The sequence below is a fragment of the Aethalodelphis obliquidens genome, unplaced genomic scaffold (genome assembly GCF_003676395.1).
Source record: "Aethalodelphis obliquidens isolate GAN/ISIS:26980383/991018 unplaced genomic scaffold, ASM367639v1 scaffold18, whole genome shotgun sequence".
NCBI classification, from domain to species: Eukaryota; Metazoa; Chordata; class Mammalia; order Artiodactyla; family Delphinidae; genus Aethalodelphis; species Aethalodelphis obliquidens.
This window is the reverse complement of record NW_020837962.1, coordinates 17080942-17102011: the sequence shown is the minus strand read 5'-3', so window position 1 is coordinate 17102011 and position 21070 is coordinate 17080942. Positions and strand designations below refer to the sequence as shown.

Sequence of the window (21070 nt, the reverse complement as noted above, 5' to 3'; positions counted from 1 at the left end):
GGGCATGTGGGGAAGGGCACTGTATAAGTGACTACATCCTCTTCTATCATAGCTAGAATTCAACAGATACACTCAAAATCAATAAATCAGATGTCAGCAGGACATTTAGAGATAGAACCAAAAATAGTTTAAAGCAGTTATCACTGTAGAGTAGAAATGGGATAAGATGTAAGTAAACTTTAAATAAAGTTTGATAAAAGTTTTAAAAGCAAAGGACATGAGCATTCAGTTTAACAGTTTCTCTTTGAGAAAAGCACAGAGAGTACTGGAAATTCATCAGGAGTTTCGGTTCCTCCTAGGATAGAAACTAAGCAAAATCAAGATCTCACATCGAATGAACCCTGGAGATCCATCTACCTGTCCAAAAAACAAACAAACGAACAAACAAATCTCACTAGCCTAAGCAAAAAGTTCCCAGTGTCGACTGGGCACTTCCTTCAAAAACGAAGGGGTGGGGAGCATAATGTGCCCCTGAACTACCCAATCCGGAAATTCTCATTAAGTGTACAAAATCGAACTGGGACGGAAACAAGGAAACGACAAATACAAAACTCAAGAACGGCCAACAGTCTACGTAACACTAACAAACCAACAGCAAAAAGTGTATTGTCCAAGTGCATCCAGGAATTCTGAAAATGTCAAAGGCATGCCCAGCAGTCGGGCACCTAGACAAGGGGGCACTTAAGGGACTTCTGTCCTATCCTAGACATTTCCGAGGTGCTGCTCTCTCCGTAGGACCTGACGACAGCAACAAATGGCCTCTCCCCTAGCAGAAAACCTTTCAGGCTAGGACAGGAAACGACAAAAAGCTGCCTCCCCTCCCCCCCAGCATTACTTCACAAAGTGGTTAGAGGCTGGCAGGAGCACCCGCGCATCCCTAACCAGCTAACTCAGCTGACCAGCCGCGCGCTGCCCGACGGCCGGAGAGCCGCTTTCGAAACCCAAACCGGGCGAGCAGGGAAGAAACAAAGCCGTGGGCGGGGCCTTCCGCCGGGGAATCTGCGGACCGGGGCGGAGCAGCCCTCCGCGAGCTCCGCCGCTCGACCCTCGCCCCGCCCATGCCACCCCCGGAGCCCGAGTCCGAGCGCCCGCGCCTGGCGCCCGGCGGGCCGCGGCTGCCGGGGGCGAACGCAGCGCGGGCCCCCGCACGACGCCCCCCGGGCGGGCGGCGGGCCCCAAGGACCGCGGCCTGGACGCGCCAGGGCTCCCGGCGCTGGCGTGGCGGCCTCTGGGCGCCTCCTCACCTTCTCTTCCACGCAGTTGACAATGATGGACGGGTACTTGCGGCTGAGCCAGCGAAAGAAAGCCGGGACTCCCATAGCGGCGGCGCAGCTGTAGGCGGCAGCCCGGCCCGCGGACGGACGTAACCAGAGAGACAGGCAGCAGCGGGCCACAGGCACTGGCACTTCCTCCCACGTGCACCCGGCGACAGGAAGTGAGGTGATGGCGTCGCCGCCTGGGAAGCCGGGAAGGAAGCTCCGGCCCGGCTGGGCGGAGCGGGCCTGGTCGGGGGCGGGGCTGGCCAGTGGAGCGGGTGGCGAGGGCAGCAGCCGGCGCGGCTCGGCGCGCGTTCTCGGCGGTACGGGTCCCGGAGCCTCTTCTGCGGCGGGCGCCCCTCGGGCGGGATCCCTGCGCCCCGCAGGCCGCCAGGGAGCCTTGGCCGGTCTGGTCTCCTCCTCTTTCCCACCTATCTTGATTCACGTAGAATCTAAGCATCTACACGCACTCGTTATTTCTGCTTCCTGCTTTCTCCCGGTTTTATGCCACAGTACGTATCTGGACTAGCAACCGTATTTTTAAAAAGTATTTTGCACTAATGATGGCTGGTTTGCTTAAGTAACTCACTTTAAATAGTTGTAAAATGGAATGTACCGTTCAGCATCTAATTCAAGCATCCAGCTACATTTATGCGTATAAAATAATTACTGGTATCACTCTCCAGCATTTAATTGAGCGTTTACAATGTGCTAAAGCATTGGCTAAGGGATTCTCAAATTTGATCGTCACTTGGGCGTTCTGAGGGTGCTTTTATCATCTTCACGTAACAGATGAGAAGGCCAGGTTGTAGAGGGGTTAAGTCATTTGCTTATTCACACTGCTTGTGTTTCAGTCCAGGTAAAGATCATTTAATCCTCCGTCCTTGCACTAACAGAATACTTTTGTCCTTTGTTTTCTGATGGCTTCAAATACATTTTTTTTCAACATATAAAAAGGAAGGTGTGGAAGGGGAGTTATTTATGTCCATTTGCTCAAGCCTGGAAGTCTGTCTCCCTGGAATCCCCTCTTGGCTTGATAAATCACACTCAATCCTAAAGGCTCACCTCAGGAGGCCTCTGTGAAAGCATTTCCCTCTACGACCTGGCATGCAGTATCCATGCCCCCTCCTCTGTGGTCTTTGTTTAAACTGCTGGTGTGGAAATTAGAGAAATAATGAACCCATATTTTACCTAAGGACAGCCAAAACTATTACCGGGAATTCTATCTGTGGTGAAGTCCTTCATTTCTCCTAGAAACAGCCCCTCTTCAATACCTGGCTTCCCTGCAGAAGTATCTTATAGGAACACACGCCGCAAGCATTTTGGTACGGGGATGGGTAGCTGGGCAAGCTTGGCCATTGAGAGCCCTTGCCCAGCATTTTTGAACTTCAAGCCATAAGGATGGTGCGGCAATCCCTCCCAGATGGTTGAAAGCCAAAAGATAAGAATGGGACTTACTGCCAGTCTGCAATGAGAGGAGCAGATTTAGTCCCTGGTTTCAGTGGGTTTTGAGTACAGCTAAATCCCTCTTCCTACAGTTTGGTTGGTAAACCTGTCCTTTAATTCCATGAACCAACAAATGATCCTTTTGCCCTAAGATGTTTTGGGCTAAGTTCCTATCCTTCTCAAAGGAAAGAGTCTTCTGCCAATTCATATCCTATGTATTCCCTCTTCCCCCTCTTCTCCAGAAATCTCTCCCAGCACATGAGCCCAGACTGGCTCCTGCCTGCCCTCACCTTCCATAGCACTCCTTGACTTATAACACATGGTGTTGTGTCTTACATTGTTTCCTATCTCGTCTGTGAACATCCTCTTTCCTCTAACATATCAGGATAAGCTAGGCTTTGCTGTGGTAATAAGTAATGCCTGAAATCTCATCAGCTGACCACATGTGCAGTTGAGCTACCCTACAGGGCTGTCCTCCACGGGGTGACTCAGGGATCCAGCTGCTTTCATCCTGTGGTTCTGCCAGCTCAACACATGACCACCACAGCCACTACCAAAGGAAGACAGGGCAGGAGGGCTGCCCTGGATGTTCTGAAGGGCCAGGCTTGATGGGGGCTTACATAATTTCTACTTGCATCCGTTTGACCAAATCCCAGTCACATGGTCCCAACCCAACTGAAGACAAGATTGGGAAATACGGTCTTTTGGAGTGCTCAAGAATAGGAACAGGAAACAGGATTGGTGAACACGCCTTATCTCTGCCACACTTTTTAATTAAGCTGCAAATCAAATTATTAAATATGTATTTAAGGTCCACAGTCCCTGCTGCCTGCCTGTGTTGGGCACGATTAACAAAATAAATCATTGCTTTCAAAGAGCCTACCATCAGTAGCAAGGACAAGATACAACCACAGCATAATAAAGTCGCATTTTGACCTACGGTAAACAAGTCTCATACCACAGTGTATGATTAAAAATCCCAGATGAATTGCACAGACAATAACTGCTACAGACATTTTAAAAAGATAGAGATCTAGTCATCTAATGGGGAAATCAGAGATGGTAAGTAGGAAGTTGAATGACAATGAGTCTTGAAATCTCAGTGAGATTCGATTAGAAAAAAAGGAGGTGTGTGTGGAAGGAGACACTGTGAGTTCCCTGGAAGCAGGGACATGTCTTTATTAATCTTGTTGTGGGGATCCAGTAGATTGTCAATATTTTTATTGAATTGAATTCTTAGAGCAGTAGTTCTCAAAATGTGATCCGGGGACCCCTAAGATCCCAGAGACCTGTTCAGGGAGTCCATGAGGTTAAAACTATTTTCATAGTAATATTAAGATGTGATTTTGGGGACTTCCCTGGTGGTCCAGTGGTTAGGACTCCGTGCTTCCACTGCAGGGGACATGGGTTCGATCCCTGGTCCGGGAACTAAGATCCCGCATGCCGAGCAGCGAGGCCAAAAAAAACATGTGATTTTCCCTCTTCACTCTCATTCTCCGAGTGTATTGTTCAGAGGCTATGTGATGTGATAGCTCAACAGATTGAATATCAGAAGCAGCTGTGGGAACCCAGTTGCCTTCTATTAAGCCAGACACTGAAGAATTTCAAAAAATATAAAACAATGCCAATCTTCTCACTAATTTTGGGAAAAATAGTTGTTTTATTAAAATATGTTACTTATGTTAGCATGTTATGGGTTTTTTGTTAAAGTGAATTAATAATTTTCTTTCTTTTTTGGCTGCGTCGGGTCTTAGTTGCGGCATACGGGATCTTTCGTTGGCAGCGCACAGCCTTCTTTCTAGTTGTGGCATGTGGGTTTTCTCTCTCTAGTTGTGGCACGTGGACTCTGTAGTTTGTGGCACGTGGGCTCTCTCCTTGAGGCTGCAAGCTCAGTAGCTGCGGCGCCTGGGCTTAGTTGCCCCGCAGCATATGGGATCTTAGTTCCCTGACCAGGGATCGAACCAGCGTCCTCTGCGTAGGAAGGCGGACTCTACCACTGACCACCAGGGAAGTCCCAATTAATAATTATTTATTTTAGTATTCTAAGCATTTTTAAATTTTCTCAGGTTTGATTTCTAACATGGTAAATATTGACAGATATTATTACCTGAACAAAAGCTCTTTGGGGTGCTCAATAAGTTTGAAGAGTCTAAAGGAGTCCCAAGGCCAAAAACTTTGAGAACCTCTGTCTTAGGACACAGAAACAGAAATGGAATCGCCAAGTTTCTGCTCTTAGAACCCATCCAAAGCTACTTTTTCAAATTTCTAGGATTTTGATATATTCAGATCTTGTCTTAAATGCTCTTTGCAGCACAAAACAATGTGCAATCATTATCACCAGGTGTAATTCACAGGTACAAATGAACATGACGTTGGTGAAAACATGTTTGTTCCTGTGCAGTCCTGTCCTCACTGAACTTAAGAATGCAGCTCAGAAAAAAAAAAAAAAAAAGAATGCAGCTCAGAAATGTAGGTACAGAAAGGTAATGCAGAACTGGAAATAACTGAAAGATGCATTTGTTAAGGCCTCGGTCTGTACACACTGCTAAATGTATTCAGAAAGCTTATTTCCCTGTAAACTTTCTCAGTCTGTCCTCACACCTTAAGTTGACCAAAGACATAAAACAATGAGCATCGTACCCCCAAAGCATGTGAGAAAGGGGATCTGTAGTCACGTGACTTTAGGAGCTCTGGGTTGAACTGAGTTAAGCAGACTACATTTCTGTGGCCACGTTAGAGCCTTTTGGCATGCCCCATCTCGCAATTTCTCTAACCACAAAAATCCTTTTTTTTTTTTTTTTTTTTTGCAAGGCCTTGTATCCCTCAGATACTTTTGGAGTGTATACAGTGTATACAGGCTGCGACTGATGTTTCTGCAAACTTTGGCTGTATGTAGTTCGGTTTCAAAGAACAGGATTTGACCAAAGCCACAAGTCCAAATCCATACTTGTTATTACATGGATTTCAATGACAAATCCCATGCTCTGAAATGTAACCCCGAACAGTCAAAGCCCACCAGAATGTGATTCGCTTGTAAAGCGGGTATAAGACGTCCTAGGTCAGCACTATGAAAGGGTCCTGCTCCATTTCATTCCATAACATGACATTTGAGAAGATTCTGGCAGATTTCTGTTTAAGGCCACAGGTTGTATTGTCTCCTGAAGCAAAAGACAGGAAGTTGACAGAAGGCATATGTTTCAAGGAGTTGAACAGTCATAATTCCCTTTGGGGGTATAAATGGAGAAACTGGATGGAAAAGGCCTCCTTTAAAGGATAATAAAGTGTGAAGCACTAAGAAGTGTAGAAGGTATGACCTCAACCCTACAAGCTGATAAGCAGGCCCAGACTTTTATTTATAGTGACATGAGTGACATTTATCTGCCTTTCACTAGAACATCTAATCCGCTTGTCAAGGTGTGTCTTAAGCGGACACCTGATTTCTGGTCAGAGTTGGCAGGCTTCGAATACAAATGTGACTGCCCTGGCTGAAATTCATGACTGAAAAAAAATCATGGAGATATGAAATCATCGGAGAAATATATCAACTAGATTTCAGTTTGCCACAGAGAGGACATCACCTGAAGAGGGTATTGGCTTTGTGGTAGAAATTATGGTCTGTCAGTTAAAGTAGAAATGGGTCCAAAAGGGAGGGGATATCTGTATGTGCATGGCTGATTCATTTTGTTGTGCAGTGGAGGCTAACACAACATTGTAAAGCAACCATACTCCAATAAAAATTAATAAAAATAAATTAATAAAGTAGAAATGGAGATGAATTACTGGGGGGTTCACAAACCTCATTATCTCCCTACATAGTCCTTAAGTTCAGTTATGATAGAGTTGTAGCTGTCTCTTCCTTATGCCAAATTGTTAACAGAGTCCAGTTTTAGGAACTGAAAATCAACATGAATCAAGAACATCCACAGAAACTGCCCGACTTCTCTGTAGGAACTCAGGGGGATCCAGGCTGTGGTTCTCTCTTCAGGGACTCGCAGTAGCAGATGATATAAGGTGTAATCACATTTAAAATTAAGTAGCAATAAGCAATTTCAATAGCAGTACAAGAAAAGAAAAAAAAAGGCCATGGTTACTTCCAAACAAGTTAAACAGAACTTACTCTAAGAGTTCAGAGGAGAGAAAGAAGAAAAGGCTGTTATGGGCAGGGAGTCAAGCAAGACTTCATGGAGAAAGTGGAACTGGGAACAAGTCTTGAAGGAAGAGCCAGATAGGTAAGATTTTCACTAGAATGACGTGCATTAATTAACTCCAGGCCACAGGGATCCCATCCCCCCCGCACGCACACACGAACGCACACACACGCACACACGCACTCTCCTCTCCGTTCTGTCCACATGCTTCCCGGGCCATGGCACCCACGCTGCTGTCCATGGTGCTGCAGTGCGGGGCCTCTATGTCACAGGCTGTAACCCACCTTCAGTCAAGAGGACAAGCACCTTAGGAAGGTCTGTCTTGTTTCCTCTGCCTTGTATGGCATTTTGCCCAAATACAGTTCTTTTTTTTTAAACCAGCTTCGTGTAGATATAATTTACATACATTAAAATACTTCCATTTAAGTTCAATGAATTTTGACAAATGGACGTACTTGGGAAACCAACACTACAACAAGGATATAGAACAATTCCATCACCCCCAAAAGTTCCCCGTGCTCCTGTGCATGCGGTGGCAACTCCCTCCTCACCCCTGGCCTCAGGCAACTCTTAATCTGCACTTTGCCCCTACAGATTAGATTAGTTTTTTCGAGAGTTTCCTATAAATGAAATCTACATTTATAGTCTTTTGTCTGACTTCTTTTCCTCAGTATAATGTTTTTGAAATTCATCCATGTTGTGTGAATCAGTCCTTTGTTTATCACTATGTAGATGTAGCACAATTTGTTGGTCCATCCCCTGTTGATGGGTATTTGGGTTGTCTCCAGTGTTTTGGGATAAAGCTTCTGTGAACATCCATGTACAAGTTTTTTTGTGTGTGTTTGCAAATACACTTTCATTTCTTTGGAGCAAGCAAATACTGGGAATAAGGGCTGCTGGTAGGTATATGTTTAATGTTGTAAGACACTGCCGAACTGTTTTACAAATAGTTGTACCATCTTATCTAAACATACATTTGATGATTATAAGAATGGCCTCCATGAGCATTCTTGTCAGTGTCAAAAACCTTGGGAGGATCTCTGATTGCTATAGAATGGAATTGATACTCCTTAGACTAGCATCTTTGGCCCTCTGCCATCTGCCCTTATTTTGCTTCTCCACCACCCTAGCATATGCTTACTTCACTCACTCACACACCATTGAAATACTTGCTCATCCACAACTGAGCAAAACATAAGTGACAGTACTTCCAGCACATGGATTTGCACTAGTCCAGCTCCCCTTTTTGCCTCGTTGTCTATGTGACCACATACCTACCAGCCAAATGGTCAGGGTAAGGCACCAACTTATATGTGTGACATCACATTCTTAAGGCAAATTTCACAGACATCATTAATCTCGAAATTTTGCCTGTCTCTAAACATTCCGAACATGTTTCTAGGATTTCAGAAATCCTCTTTTTGAAGGGAAGGGAGTACAGAGAGCATTCTCTTGACAGATTCAGTCTGCAGACATTTAGTGAGCATCTACTAGGAGCAAAGCATAGTGGGAGCTACCACTTGTAGAGTCTCTATAGGATGGATGTGAGTCACTGCAGCAGTCTAAAAGGGGGAAGTAGCAGACGGCTCTAAGGGAGCCTGAAGTAACCACATGGGCTGATGCAATTTTACCTGAAGCACAAATGGGAAAACTGGAATGTACAGTTCATGACAATTACGAAGAGGAAGAAGAAACGAGCAGCTCACCCTGTCTCATTATTCATTCATTGTTTAAGCAAATAAACCTCAAGTGTCCATTTGGTGCTGCTGAATTGCAATGATGTCTGTGGCTATTAGAAACATCCTCATGGGGACTTCCCTGGTGGCGCAGTGGTTAAGAATCCGCCTGCCAATCCAGCAGACATAGGTTCGATCCCTGGTCTGGGAAGATCCCACATGCCGCGGAGCAACTAAGCCCGGGTGCCACAACTGCTGAGCCTGTGCTCTAGAGCCTGCATCCACAACTGCTGAAGCACACGCACCGAGAGCCCATGCTCCACAACAAGAGAAGCCACCACAATGAGCAGCCCGCACACCACAACGAAGAGTAGCCCCCACTCGCTGCAACTAGAGAAAGCCTGCGTGCAGCAACAAAGACCCAACACAGCCAAAAATTAATTAATTAATTTTTTAAAAAAAGAAGCATCATCATGAAAAGGATTTGTAATGTCTTCTGGGCTCAGATGCAGTCTCTTCCAGGTAAAGCCAGGTAAACGGGATGGAGGGGAGAAGAATCGTGCATTTACAAAATCTCCAGCGGCCCGTTGTGCTTGTTAAGACAATGTCAATTTGAAGGAGAAAATACATTGGTATAGCAAGTGTGCACGTGCCATTTTTTCTTCTATTTTTTTAAACCTGATTCCCACTGTCCTGCAAATCCTCATGTTCTTTTCTGAAATGAATCTTCCACCTGGACTAATGCGTTTCTTTGTCCTAACACGTTACTCAAATAGAATCACTCAAGAAACTTGAATAAGAACTAAGACATAGAATTGGGTGCTGTGTGGTGCAGAGATGAGGCGTGATTTGACTTCTGGCTGCACGATGTGGGAGTTAGTCCAGCACCATGGGAGAGCGCCTTAAATTAGTGCTCTCAGAAAGATAACAGAGGTAAGAATCCAAAAGCTTTTCTGTGCGTGAATGGCAGTCACGTGTTTCTATCTTTCTATCATGGGATCACTTGCTTAAGGAGAACAGGCTTAGAAACTTCTTTTACAGAAAGCACTTTAGCCAATGGCCGGGAAAAACAGAGGCTTTTATGATACGAAAGACCAGTAGTATTTTTCATGCAGCTGATCCCACGACCCAAGGTGAATGAAATAAAACTCCAAAGAATGCATTTCCCTCGGTCTAGTACCCAGAGATCCCGCAGCATGTGAGCCTGACTTTTACTGTCCAATTCATAATCTCTTTCTAAAATCTCATTCATTTTTGCCCAGCCAGCCAGCACTGTCAGGCTAGGGATGCTACGATCCTAAAAGTTGCTGCATTGGAGAGAGGGATAGACACCTGGAGCTTTAACTTTACCTAATGTCACAGACCTGGCTCTAGACATACTGTTATGTGGCTTGAATGATCCTCTGGCCTTCTTGGGACCTCACTGCCCTCACCTGTAAAGCGAGTTGCTAAACCAGTCACCTCTGAGGATTCTTCCGGCTCTATCCGTCAGCATTAGACGCCACTTTCCTTGTCTGAATGCCTGTGTCATCTGTGGTCAGTATTTAATACGTTGACATACACAGCTTGTTGCCACTTGTTTTCAGCTGTGTGGGGCTTCCCTCCCTGGAGTCATTTGAATGCTTTCAGTAAATTTGACAAATCTTGACTGTGCATCTGTGTGCCAGCCTCTGTTGCAGGTGCGAGGTGTTCATCAAAAATTGCCTGTCCTCCTAGATTCTACCGTCTTGCTTAGCATGGGGAGTGGGGTGGGAGAGAGACGGCAAATAGTGAAGAAACAACGTATAATACTGTGTTGGGTTGTGATAAGTGCTCTGGAGTAAAATACAACAGGGCGCAGGGGTGGGGAGTGACAGTGGGGTGGGGCCTCTATTTTAGGGTCAAGGAAAGCCAAATTTCCATTTTTTAAATTGGAGTATAATTGACATATACGCTTCTGACACCAATTTCAAAGTGTAATTGCAATTCTCCATCAAGCAATGCTCTGACACCAGCTGGGTGTCCCACAGTTCAACTCAATTCTGACACTGTCTACCTGGAGATGGTGTCAGATCCCACAGGCTGAGGGCTCAGTCCCCCAAGACTGCCCCTCCCCCCACTTCAGATGCCCCTCGCAAGTCTGATCGTCACCTGTGCTTCTGACCCACTGGCTGGAGGTCAGGGGTTCCCATGACCTCCTCAGGTTAGACTAATTTGCTAGGGTGGCTCATAGAACACAGAGAAGCATTTTACTTGCTAGCTTACTGGTTTGTTGTAAAAGAACACAACTCAGGAAACGGCCAGATGGAAGAGATGCACAGGGTGGGGAAAGGGCGTGGAGCTCTGGGTGCTACCACCCTCCCCAATTTCAACATATTCATCAACTCGGATGTTCTCTGAACTTGTACTTTTGGGTCTTCTGCAGGCTTCATCTAGCGGGCATGACGGATCACTGACTGCATTTCCAGACCTTATCTCCTCCCCTGAAATCAGAGGGTGGGACTGAAAGTTCCAATCCTCTAATCAAGGTTGGTTCTCCATCCTCATTAACATCACAAAAGACACCTCTATCAGCTCTGGGAAATTCCCGGGGTTTCAGGAGCTCTGTGCCAGGAACTGGGATGAAGACCAAATATATGTTTCTTACAGTAAGTCATAATACCACAACCTACCATAAGATGAACGGTTCTCAAATGTTCAGCCAGTGAGTTTCGGCAATTGTGCAGATGTGTGGTAAAGTTAAAACGTGTCTGAACATTCCAGAGCACTCTTCTCATCACTTCCTTCCTTTGAATTTGGACTGGCCTTAGTGACTTGATTCCAAGGCACGGAATGTGGCAGAAGGGACAGGATGTGACTTCTGAGGCAATACAGCTTCAACCTGGAGCCCTGTCTCCCTCCGCCTCTCTCTCAACCCATCCACCAGGCTGTGAGGAAGCCAAGCAGCCACATGGACAGGCCAGGCGTAGCCGTTCTGGCCGACGGCCCCGGCTGAGGTCCCCGCCAGGGGATATTGGTTTTCTTCTTATCACACCTGACGGGTGAGGAGGTGGGGAATCTGAGCACAGAGCTCAGGGAACCCCAGGCAGACAGCCTCATGAGGGAAGGGTCGGCAGAGGCCAGGGGCAGAGAGCTGGTGGCTGGGGACAAAGGTACGGGGGCTTCTCCCCGACCTGTGGTCTGCCTCTCTCGGGCCAGGGAGCCTCCCCTCCCCCCACCCCCATGATGGGAATGTGGCCGCCCCAGAGCCCCTGTCTGTAACTACCAGGGTGGGGAAAGATGGCCATGACCCCAAACTGCAGCTATTATAATACTTGACATTATTAAAAATCTCAGAATAAAGCTGTCTGCTGCCCTAAAAAAGGAGCCGGTTCTGTTCGGCAAATGGATGCAGAGTTAGGATGGAGGGGTCAGGAAAGGTCACGGACCAGCTTTGCAACTAAGCCATGCGAATGGGGACCCAGTGTGCTATTCTGTACTCACGGGGGGCCAATGTCATGTTGTCATCTCCCGCTTTCCGACAAGAGAGGCTTGGAGTGACATGAACTTTAGGCTTCTGAAGGAAATGATAGAGCAAGGCGCTGTGATGAATGCTTTTCTGGCCAGGGCAGCAGGGGCAGCATAAAGATTAAAACGCTCCGCGGGCTTCCCTGGTGGTGCAGTGGTTAAGAATCTGCCTGCCACTGCAGGGCACACGTGTTCGAGTCCTGGTCTGGGAAGATCCCACATGCCGCCCGCGTGCAGCAACGAAGACCCAACGCAGCCAAAAATAATAAAATAAATAAATCTAAAAAAAAAAAAAAAAAAAAACCGCTCCGCATTTGATGATGAGCTCGGGCCAGGATGGGCCTCCAAGGGGAAAGCTGAGCCTCTTTCTGCTCACTCTGAGCAGGGCTCGAGTGTCCGCTGGGCTGAGAGGCTCTTCAAAGATCTCAAGTTTGCCCAGTAGGGGTGATATTGACCTTCCGGTTTGGTTTTTTTTGTTTTTTTTTTTTTGCGGTACGCGGGCCTCTCAGTGTTGTGGCCTCTCCCGTTGCGGAGCACAGGCTCCAGACGCGCAGGCTCAGCGGCCATGGCTCACGGGCCCAGCCGCTCCGCGGCATGCGGGATCCTCCCGGACCGGGGCATGAACCCGCGTCCCCTGCATCGGCAGGCAGACTCTCAACCACTGCGCCACCAGGGAAGCCCTGACCTTCCGTTTTTAATCAGTTGTTCTTCCCCTGAGGCCACGCAGAAGATGGGAAGCAATCTGTCCTTTCCCAGTTCTTGCAGAGCTGCTTCCGTAGGAAGAAACAGGAAGACATCTGACTTCCCAGGTCCTGGTATAGCCTGTGGGGGTCCTGTAGCATTCTTTTTTCTGGAGGTTTCCTGGGGAAAGAGGGTCGCAGGCAGGAACTGGCTAAAACAGGGTCATGGTCCCTTTCCCTCTGGGCAGGAAGGGACTCCACCTTAAAGGACTGAGATCACAATAAACCTTTGAAAGTCCTTGTAAAACATTTTTTAAATGTTTAAACATTTATTAGAATAAAATATTGACTCCCCCATGTGGTGTGAGGGCAGTGTAAGTGCCCCAGGAAACTTCAGAATCCTTCCTCACAATATCAAGAAGAAACTTGTGAATTTATTTGGCTTTCGGCAAGATAATGTGCAAACCGAGAATTATCACTATGGATATACCTGTTTCTTCACACAAAAAATCTTGCTTAATGCCAGGACTAGGGTTGGTAGCTCCCCTATATCCTGGACTCCCCTCTGTCTCTGGAGATGTCCTACTGCCTTGTCCACGAACAGAGGCAGGAAAGCCCTGGGTTTGCTTACTTTCACCCTCTTAACACCATTGCTGCAAAAAAATGTTATCTTCCTCTCTCTTCCCATGCCCAGGTCTCACTCTTTCTAAGCACCCCCTCCAGAATGATTCATCTCTACCCAAAACAGATGCAGTGAAGACAGCATGATGGAGCCAGAGGTTCCCACAAGGGAAATGCACAGCTTGGAATTACTATCCAGAGAAATCAATGAGCCACCAAGAAATAAAATAAGAACTGAGAGAAGACCCACGAAGAAGCCAATATACCAAGTAGTGAGCACGCTGGGTGTTTATGTGCGAGCAGAAATGAAAATGTTATATGTGGAAGCTCTTACTCACCTGGACTAGTTTAGAATAGTGGTCACCACAAATTAGCAACGGCTCTCATTGAAACCTACAACCTGTGAAGGAGGTGGACCAGGAGAGGAGCAAAGAGTGGCCCAGGTAATAAGCACAGCAGGACTTCTAGTCACCATCTTCTTCTCCAGTGAAATGCCTTTTGAGAATTCTTCATGTCTATGAAAACCAGGAGCCTTGGTGGCTCCTGGAGTTAAAAAAACCATTATAGGAGAAATTTTGGGGGCACAAATAGTGAAATTAGAATAGGGACTATATATTGGAGGGCATTACAGAATTAATGCTAGTTGTCTTAAATATGATAATAGTACTGTGATTAGGTAGGATATGGCCTTATTGTTCAGAGATGCAGGCTGGAGGATGAGATCATCAGGGAAGAAGAGGGGACCACAGGGGAAGGGAGAATGGAGGTAATGAGAAGCCCCAGGTGGGCTGCTCACGACCTCACTCAGCCAGACAGGAAACATGCGGTTTGGAGTATCTATCGCTGCACAAATCCACCAGCCCCAAACATAGAGGCTTAAAACAATTGCTTATTTGCTCCCAACGTGGACTTCGGGCAGGCAGCTCATCTTGGCTTCACGCAGACTCACCAGCTCTGGTGCTCACAAGGCTGGAGGCTGAACAGAACAACTTGCTGTTGGCTGGGTTCCTCAGTTCTCGTCCACGTGTCCTGCCCACAAGGCCAGCGTGGGCTCCCTCACAGCTCAGTGTGGGCTCAGAGCAGCCAGACTTCTGACACGGGCCCTGGCTTCCCTCAAAGTGCCAAAGTGGAAGCTGCCAGACCTTCCTAGGCTTGAGGCCTGGAACTGGCACCGTGTGGATTCCGCCTCAGGTCACAGGGCCAGGCCAGATTCAAAAGACTTAACTACCAGGGGGAGAGGGTCACTGGGGGCCACTAGATGGACAGTTCACCACACACAGGGATGTGGGGCTGTGGCCAGTGGCAATTCCCTACAGGCCAGCCAGCAACCACAGGAACAGGGCACGTGAGAGATGGCTGTGTTTCAAACACCTTTGGCTCCTTGATTACACCAGGGCTGTTGAAGCGCAGAGATCAAACTGCTCCATGAAAAAAAGGGTAAACAAGGGTTTCCTCATGCAGCACCTCCCCAAGAATTTCAGAAGCTCATCTGCGTGGGAGGTTTAACATAAAATGTTTCCTGAACCTATCTGACCATGGTGCACACTTAAAAAAAAAAAAAAAGACTATCATTTGGTACATTAGGACTGTAATGACTCCAATTTAGTTGTTTTTTTCTTTTAATTTAATAACACTTTAAAAAATTGTGGTAAAATACACATAACAGAAAATGTACCATCTTCACCATTTTTAGGGGTGTTAAGTACATTCATATTGCAGTGTAACCATCACCACTGTCCCATCTCCAGAACTCTTCATCTTGCAAAACTAAAACATTAAACACTAACTTCCCTTTTCCCTCTCCTCCCAACCTCCCAGGAGCCACCATTCTACTTTCCATCTCTATGAAGTTGACTACTCTAGGGAACTCATATGAGTGAAATCATACAGCATCTGTCTTTTTGTGACCAGCTTATGTATAGCTGCCCCTGCTCTCTTTTGATTGCTCTCTGCGTGGAGTATCTTTTTCCATCCTATCACTTTGAACCCATTTGTGTCTTTAAATCTAAATTGAGTCTCTTGTACACAGCATATAGTTGGATCATGTTTCTTAAAATCCATCCTGCTGATCTCTGTCTTTTGATTGTAGAGTTAAATTTGTTTACATTTAAAATAATTACTGATAAGGAGAGACTTGTATCATTTTAACTTTTTTTTTCTAGATGCCTTATAGCTTTTTTGGTGCCTCATTTCTTGCATGACTGGTTTCTTTTGTGTTGAGTTGATTTTTTGCAGTGAAATGTTTTAATTCCCTTCTCATTTCCTTTTGTGTATATTCTGTAGCTATTTTCTTTGTGGTTACCACAGGGATTACATTTAACATCCTAACATTATAGCACCAGTTGGAATTTATGCCAACTTAACTTCAATAACATAAAAAAAAAAAACTCTGCTCCTAAACAATTCTGTCCCCACCCCTTTCAGTTATTGATGTTACAAAAATGTCTTTACACGTTGTGTGTCCAAAACATAAACTAGTAATAATTTTTTATGCATTAATTTCTTACATTGTATATAAGACAAAATTATAAACAAAAGTTATAATAATAGCTTTTAAGCTAATATTTTTAAAAATGTATTAGTCTCTTCAATCAAGTAGAATATAAAAAATTGAGTTATAAACCAAGGTTAAAATAATACTAGTGTTTACAATTGCCCACATCTTTATCTTTACTGAGATCTTGATTTCTTCATATGGCTTCAAGTTACTGTCTAATGTCCTTTCATTTCAATCTGCAGGATTCCTTTTAGCATTCCTTGCAGGAAAGGTCTAGCGGCAACCAACTTTCTCAGCTTTTGTTTATCTGGGAATGTCTTCATTTCTCCATCACTTTTGAGGGACAGTTTTGCTGGGTATAAGATCCTCAGTTGACAGTTTTTCTTTCAGTACTTTGAATATAACAGCCCCACTGCCTTCTGGGCAAAAGTTTCTGGTGAGAAATCTGCTGATAATCTTACTGAGGATCCCTTGTATGTGATGCATTACTCTTCTCTTGCTGCTTTTAAGATTCTCCTTTTGTCTTGGCTGTTCTATAGCTTGATTATAATGGGTCTTGGTGTGGGTCTCTTTGAGTTCATCCTATTGGAGTTTGCTGAGCTTCTTAAATGTTTATAATCATGTCATTCATCAAATTTGGGAAAATTTCGGCCACTATTTCTTCAAATAATCTCTCTGTCCCTTTCTCTCTCTCTCTCTCTCTCTCTCCTCTTTCTGGGATGCCCACAATGTTGGTCCAGTTTATGGTGTCCCACAGGTCCCTTAGGCTCTGTTCACTTTTCTTCAATTTTTTTTTCTGTTCTTCAGTCTCAATAATTTCAAATTGTCCTGTTTTTGAGTTCACTGATTTTTTTTTCTTCTGGCTGCTCAAATATGCCTTTGAATCCCTCTAGTGAATTTTTAATTTCAGTTATTGCACTTTTCAGCTCCAGAATTTCTTTTTCTTTTTTTTTTTTTTTTTTTTTTTTGCGGTACACGGGGCTCTCACTGCTGTGGCCTCTCCCATTGCGGAGCACAGGCTCCAGATGGCCATGGCTCATGGGCCCAACCTCTCCGCGGCATGTGGGATCTTCCCGGACCAGGGCACGAACCCGTGTCCCCTGCATCGGCAGGCGGACTCTCAACCACTGCGCCACCAGGGAAGCCCCAGAATTTCTTTTTAGTTTCTTTTTTGATATTTCCATTTTGCTCATACATTGTTTTCTTGACTTTCTCCATGTCTTCCATTAGTTCTTTGAGCATCTTTAAGACAGTTGTCTTTGTCATCTAGCAATTCTGCCATCTGGTCTTTCTCAGTGATGGTTTCCGTCAGGTTCTTTCTTCCTTTGAACAGGCTGTTCTTTCCTGTACACCTTGTGAATTTTTGTTGAAAACTGGACATTTGAATCTAGTAATGTAGTAACTCTGGAAATCAGATTCTCCCCCTTCCTCAGGATTTGCTGCATTTTGGTTTTGTTTTGTTGCTTGTTGTAAGCTGTGTCTCTGGTGGGGATAAGCCTGAGGTATAAACATCGATCTTCTCAGGTCTTTTTTTAAACCTGCATGTTTCCTTGGGCATGTACCTTTCTCTGGTCTTATGTGTTGACTTTATAAATTCCCCTGTATTTGTGGTTTCTTTTCAAAATCCTAGACTTTAAATGTCTGGCTCCCAAAAGGGAAAAGCAGAAAAATGAATGGAAGTGGAAAAAAGGGGTGCTGGCCCTTTAATTCCCTTGGACGTTGCTTCAGCTGGAGGGGGAGGGGCTTGCAACACCGAGGAGGGGTTCCACATGGGCCACCTACCTATGTTTCTGCACCTCCAAGATCAGAAGCAGCAATCAGAACACAGAGCCCCAGTTTTTGGAGGTCAAGGTCCCTATTGCCCACGCTGGCTCCCCAAAGCTGCCCATAAGCTGCTCCAGGAGCTCTTGCACAGCTGCCTGCCATGTGGCTAAGGGTCGGGGGTGGGTATCAGCCACTATACTGGGAGCTGAAATTGGCTGGAATTAACTGCAGTTTACCATCCAAACCCTCCCCTGGAAGTTGCAAGCCTTTGGATAGGCTCCAGAATTCAAAGGCAGTTACAACAGCCACATCCTGCCAGTGCAGTTGTAATCTGGGCGAGGAGACAGAGTCCTGGGGCTTCCTACCCCACCACCTTCCCAGCAACCTCTCTCCTCCTGTTTGGACTCTTGTCCTCCAGGCGTGGAGGATGAGTTTCTCATTGGATCATAATCTTGGCTTTTCTGCTGCCTGTCCTCAGTGCCAACATGGCACCTGTCCCCTGATTCTTATGATGTACATTAATAGCCTTCCTTCTCCCACATCCTCCCAAGGGGATTTGCTGAGGTTCAAGGTCACCTTGGCTCAGAATGTGAGACATGAGAGCCTAACATGAGCTCTCTTGTTATAAGAACATTCTAATTTCTCACAGGTAAAAATGATCACCTGGTCATGAACCTCCCTTGGCACACGCATGCCTGGAACTACTGAGCTCCCAGCGTCCGCTTGCCAAACTCCTATTGGTTCTCTGAGACTCACCCCAAAGGTAATGTCCTGATTGAATCCATGCACAGACAGTCTATCCAATCCTTTAGGTGTGTTTCCACAGAACAGCAAATAATACCATTAGATATTTTCTGCGTGCCTTTGTTAAGTGAGTGATTGAATAAATCGTTACTTCTTATATTATTGCCAAAACATCTATGAGAAATGCTTGAGCTGGAGACCGGATGCAGGCACCTCTGAAAAGGGAGAAAGAACTAGTCCTTGGCAAACATTGGGACAAGGATGCAAGACTGACAGCATTCCCATGGCTCTGGAGGGAGTGATGTGGTCTGCTTTCGGTTGATTTCATACCGTTGGCCTAAGTACACTCACAAGTGCTAGGAAGGCCTGGCAACGGGACCCTGCGAACGCCACTTAGTAAGCTACTACGGTGATTAAACTGCAGGATGCTGCAGAGTGCCTTCTTAGCTCTTTTCTCTAGCACGTCCCCTTAGCTGGGAAGCATCCGGCTTTTAATTTGGCAAAGCAGGAGATGGCAGGCATCCTGTCCATCAGCGTCATCTGTCACCATCTTTGAGCTGCCAGCACGACAGCTGGGGAAGAGCGGGTTCAAGTTGACGGGCAGAACGTTTTACATCGAATGAGTTTGTGTGGAATAACAGTATAATAAATAAGGCTCTAGAGGAACCCGGTTATCACTTGCATTCCAAAAGTGAGATATGGCCTCACCAGGAGCTCACAGAGCCATCTGTCGTCAAATAGTCTTTGTGTCAAAGGCTGGACTGGCCTGAGGAAATGGAAACATCAGCAGAGGAGAGCAAATGACAACACTGTGTCTTTTCAAAAAGATTTACAGGGAGCCACCTCCAGGAGCCGGAGATTTCCAGACGATTTTGAAATAAATATATAAAACCACTACCCAAAGCGGTGAGACTTGAAATCCTGGCTGCTGAATGCTAATGAGTCTTCCCACTGGATAAGTTCAGTTTCTGTCACTCGGGGTACGTTCTTGAGTAATATAATCCTTATCTGCTTGGATTTGGGGCTGGGATTACTGTGATCTCCTTTAATGTGTTTTTGCCAGTTTGATATATCAAAATCCGATCGTCCCCGAAGCACTCTGCTGATGACACAACCGCTGGTGACAGGAACACTGAAAGTGGATGAAATCTTGAGAATTGGAGAAAAGCTGTAGGGATTTGTGGTTGTTTGGTTTCCTCGTTTTTTTGTTGAGGAAAAGGAGGAGGGAACTCACAAGCTGACACGATAGAGAATTGGGCGTAAACAACACCTCATGGGTCAATAGCACAACCACCAGCTGAGTGCCGCAGACCACGTGTTGACGGGAACGTCTGGGAGGGCAGAGAGGCGCTCTGGCCATTGGAAAAGGAAATGCATTAGAAGAGCAATTCATTGAGATGAAAAGTTCAAGGCTAGCCAAGTCCCAGGGGCAGCAAATGTGGGAGATTTGATGGGCCTTATCTGCATAAGGTCTTCAGCCTGGACTGGCCCTGGTAAGGTTTAGTCCTGGAGGATGTGCGAGGTTCCACTGTGATGGGAGACCCTGCAGTGGCTGCCCTTGGGAATTACAGGGTTGGGTCCCTAGGGTCAGAGTTCAGTGAGGCCGACTTTGGTGGTTCAAACTCACAGAATTCGCCTCTGATCGGGTTTCCCTGTTTGGAACAATCCTTCCCCAGTGTATCTCTGGACCAGGACCAGTGGACATTTACAGCACGGATGGCAGGGTGGTCCCCACCTCCATCTGCCCCCTTCGGGGCGCCTCACTGTGTGGCAGAGCCTGCAGAGCTGAAAACGCTACCCTCCAGCCTCGACTAGAGTTCGGCTGTGATTTAGGGAGGTCCTACCAATCGGACGGACCTGTGTGAGACTTGGAGACTGGTTTCGTTCTGGTGGCCAGGAACGGGAGTTATTGCATAATGGGGACAGAGTCCCAGCTGTACAAGACAAAAAGAGTTCCGGAGACGGACGGTGATGACGGCTGCACAGCAAGGTGAATGTCCTTAATGCCACTGAACTGTACACTTAAAAATGGGTAAGGTGGTAAATTTCATGTTATGTGTATTTTACCACGATTAAAAGTTGTTTTTTAAAAAAATTTTTTTGGGCCTTGAGGCTTGTGGGATCTTAGTTCCCTGACCAGAGATTGAACCTGGGCCCCCGGCAGTGAAAGCGTGGAGTCCCAACAACTGGACCACCAGGGAACTTAAAAAAAATTGTTTTTTTAATAAAAAGAAAAATCATTCCACTCTTGTGCATATATAAAAAGGAAAATATAGGCTGAATCAATAAGTTAATGCTTTTCTAAAACTCACGCATGTGTAGAACTTACTCCTTCTAAATCACTTTTTGATTCAGAGTCACTGATGCCCAGGTTTACCAGCATCACCGGTCTCAGTACCACGAGCAGCGCAGTGAGGGTGAGGCAGCATTTAAGGCCGCTCCACCGTATCCAGGATGTTCATCCAGGTTCCTGACGCCCATTCTGCAAGTCCTGATGCATCAGCAACACCCACGCCCTGACTGCTGACTGGCCAACATGGCATAGCCCAATCTCAGAGCTGTTAAAACATGGGGAAACAGTGTGTGCCAGAAGCAATGAAATACTCTTCTTCACTTTTATTAGCTGGCCTGGACGAGCCTAAAACGAGGCTACCAAAACGCTCCCTCTAAATGGAAATCTCGTCCCCTGTTTAAAACCCTTCAATGGCTTTGAACATTGACCAAAAGAACAAAGTCCAAACCCCTCTGCATG

The 21070-nt window shown here is 46.0% G+C and overlaps 1 protein-coding gene and 1 long non-coding RNA gene across 4 annotated transcripts in view; one reads left to right on the top strand and one right to left on the bottom strand.

Moving 5' to 3' along the window:
* Positions 1–1431, bottom strand: part of XRN2 (5'-3' exoribonuclease 2) — an 80473-nt gene extending 79042 nt beyond the window's left edge. Inside the window, exon 1 of one of the 2 annotated variants that reach the window (XM_027118099.1) lies at positions 1245–1431. In XM_027118099.1, the coding sequence (XP_026973900.1) occupies positions 1245–1319 (75 nt within the window). In that variant the 5' untranslated portion in view covers positions 1320–1431. The remainder of the gene's footprint in view (positions 1–1244) is intronic. The other variant, XM_027118100.1, reaches the window with a different exon arrangement.
* On the top strand, positions 1328–19215 carry LOC113626451 (uncharacterized). 2 transcript variants are annotated; one of them, XR_003435159.1, is made up of 4 exons: positions 1328–1440; positions 10931–11033; positions 13387–13756; positions 18224–19215. It is a non-coding gene; the product is annotated as an uncharacterized LOC113626451 (long non-coding RNA). The 2 variants fall into 2 exon arrangements; XR_003435158.1 differs by lacking the exon at positions 18224–19215 and having other exon boundaries at positions 13387–14997.
* Positions 19216–21070: the final 1855 nt, after the last annotated feature.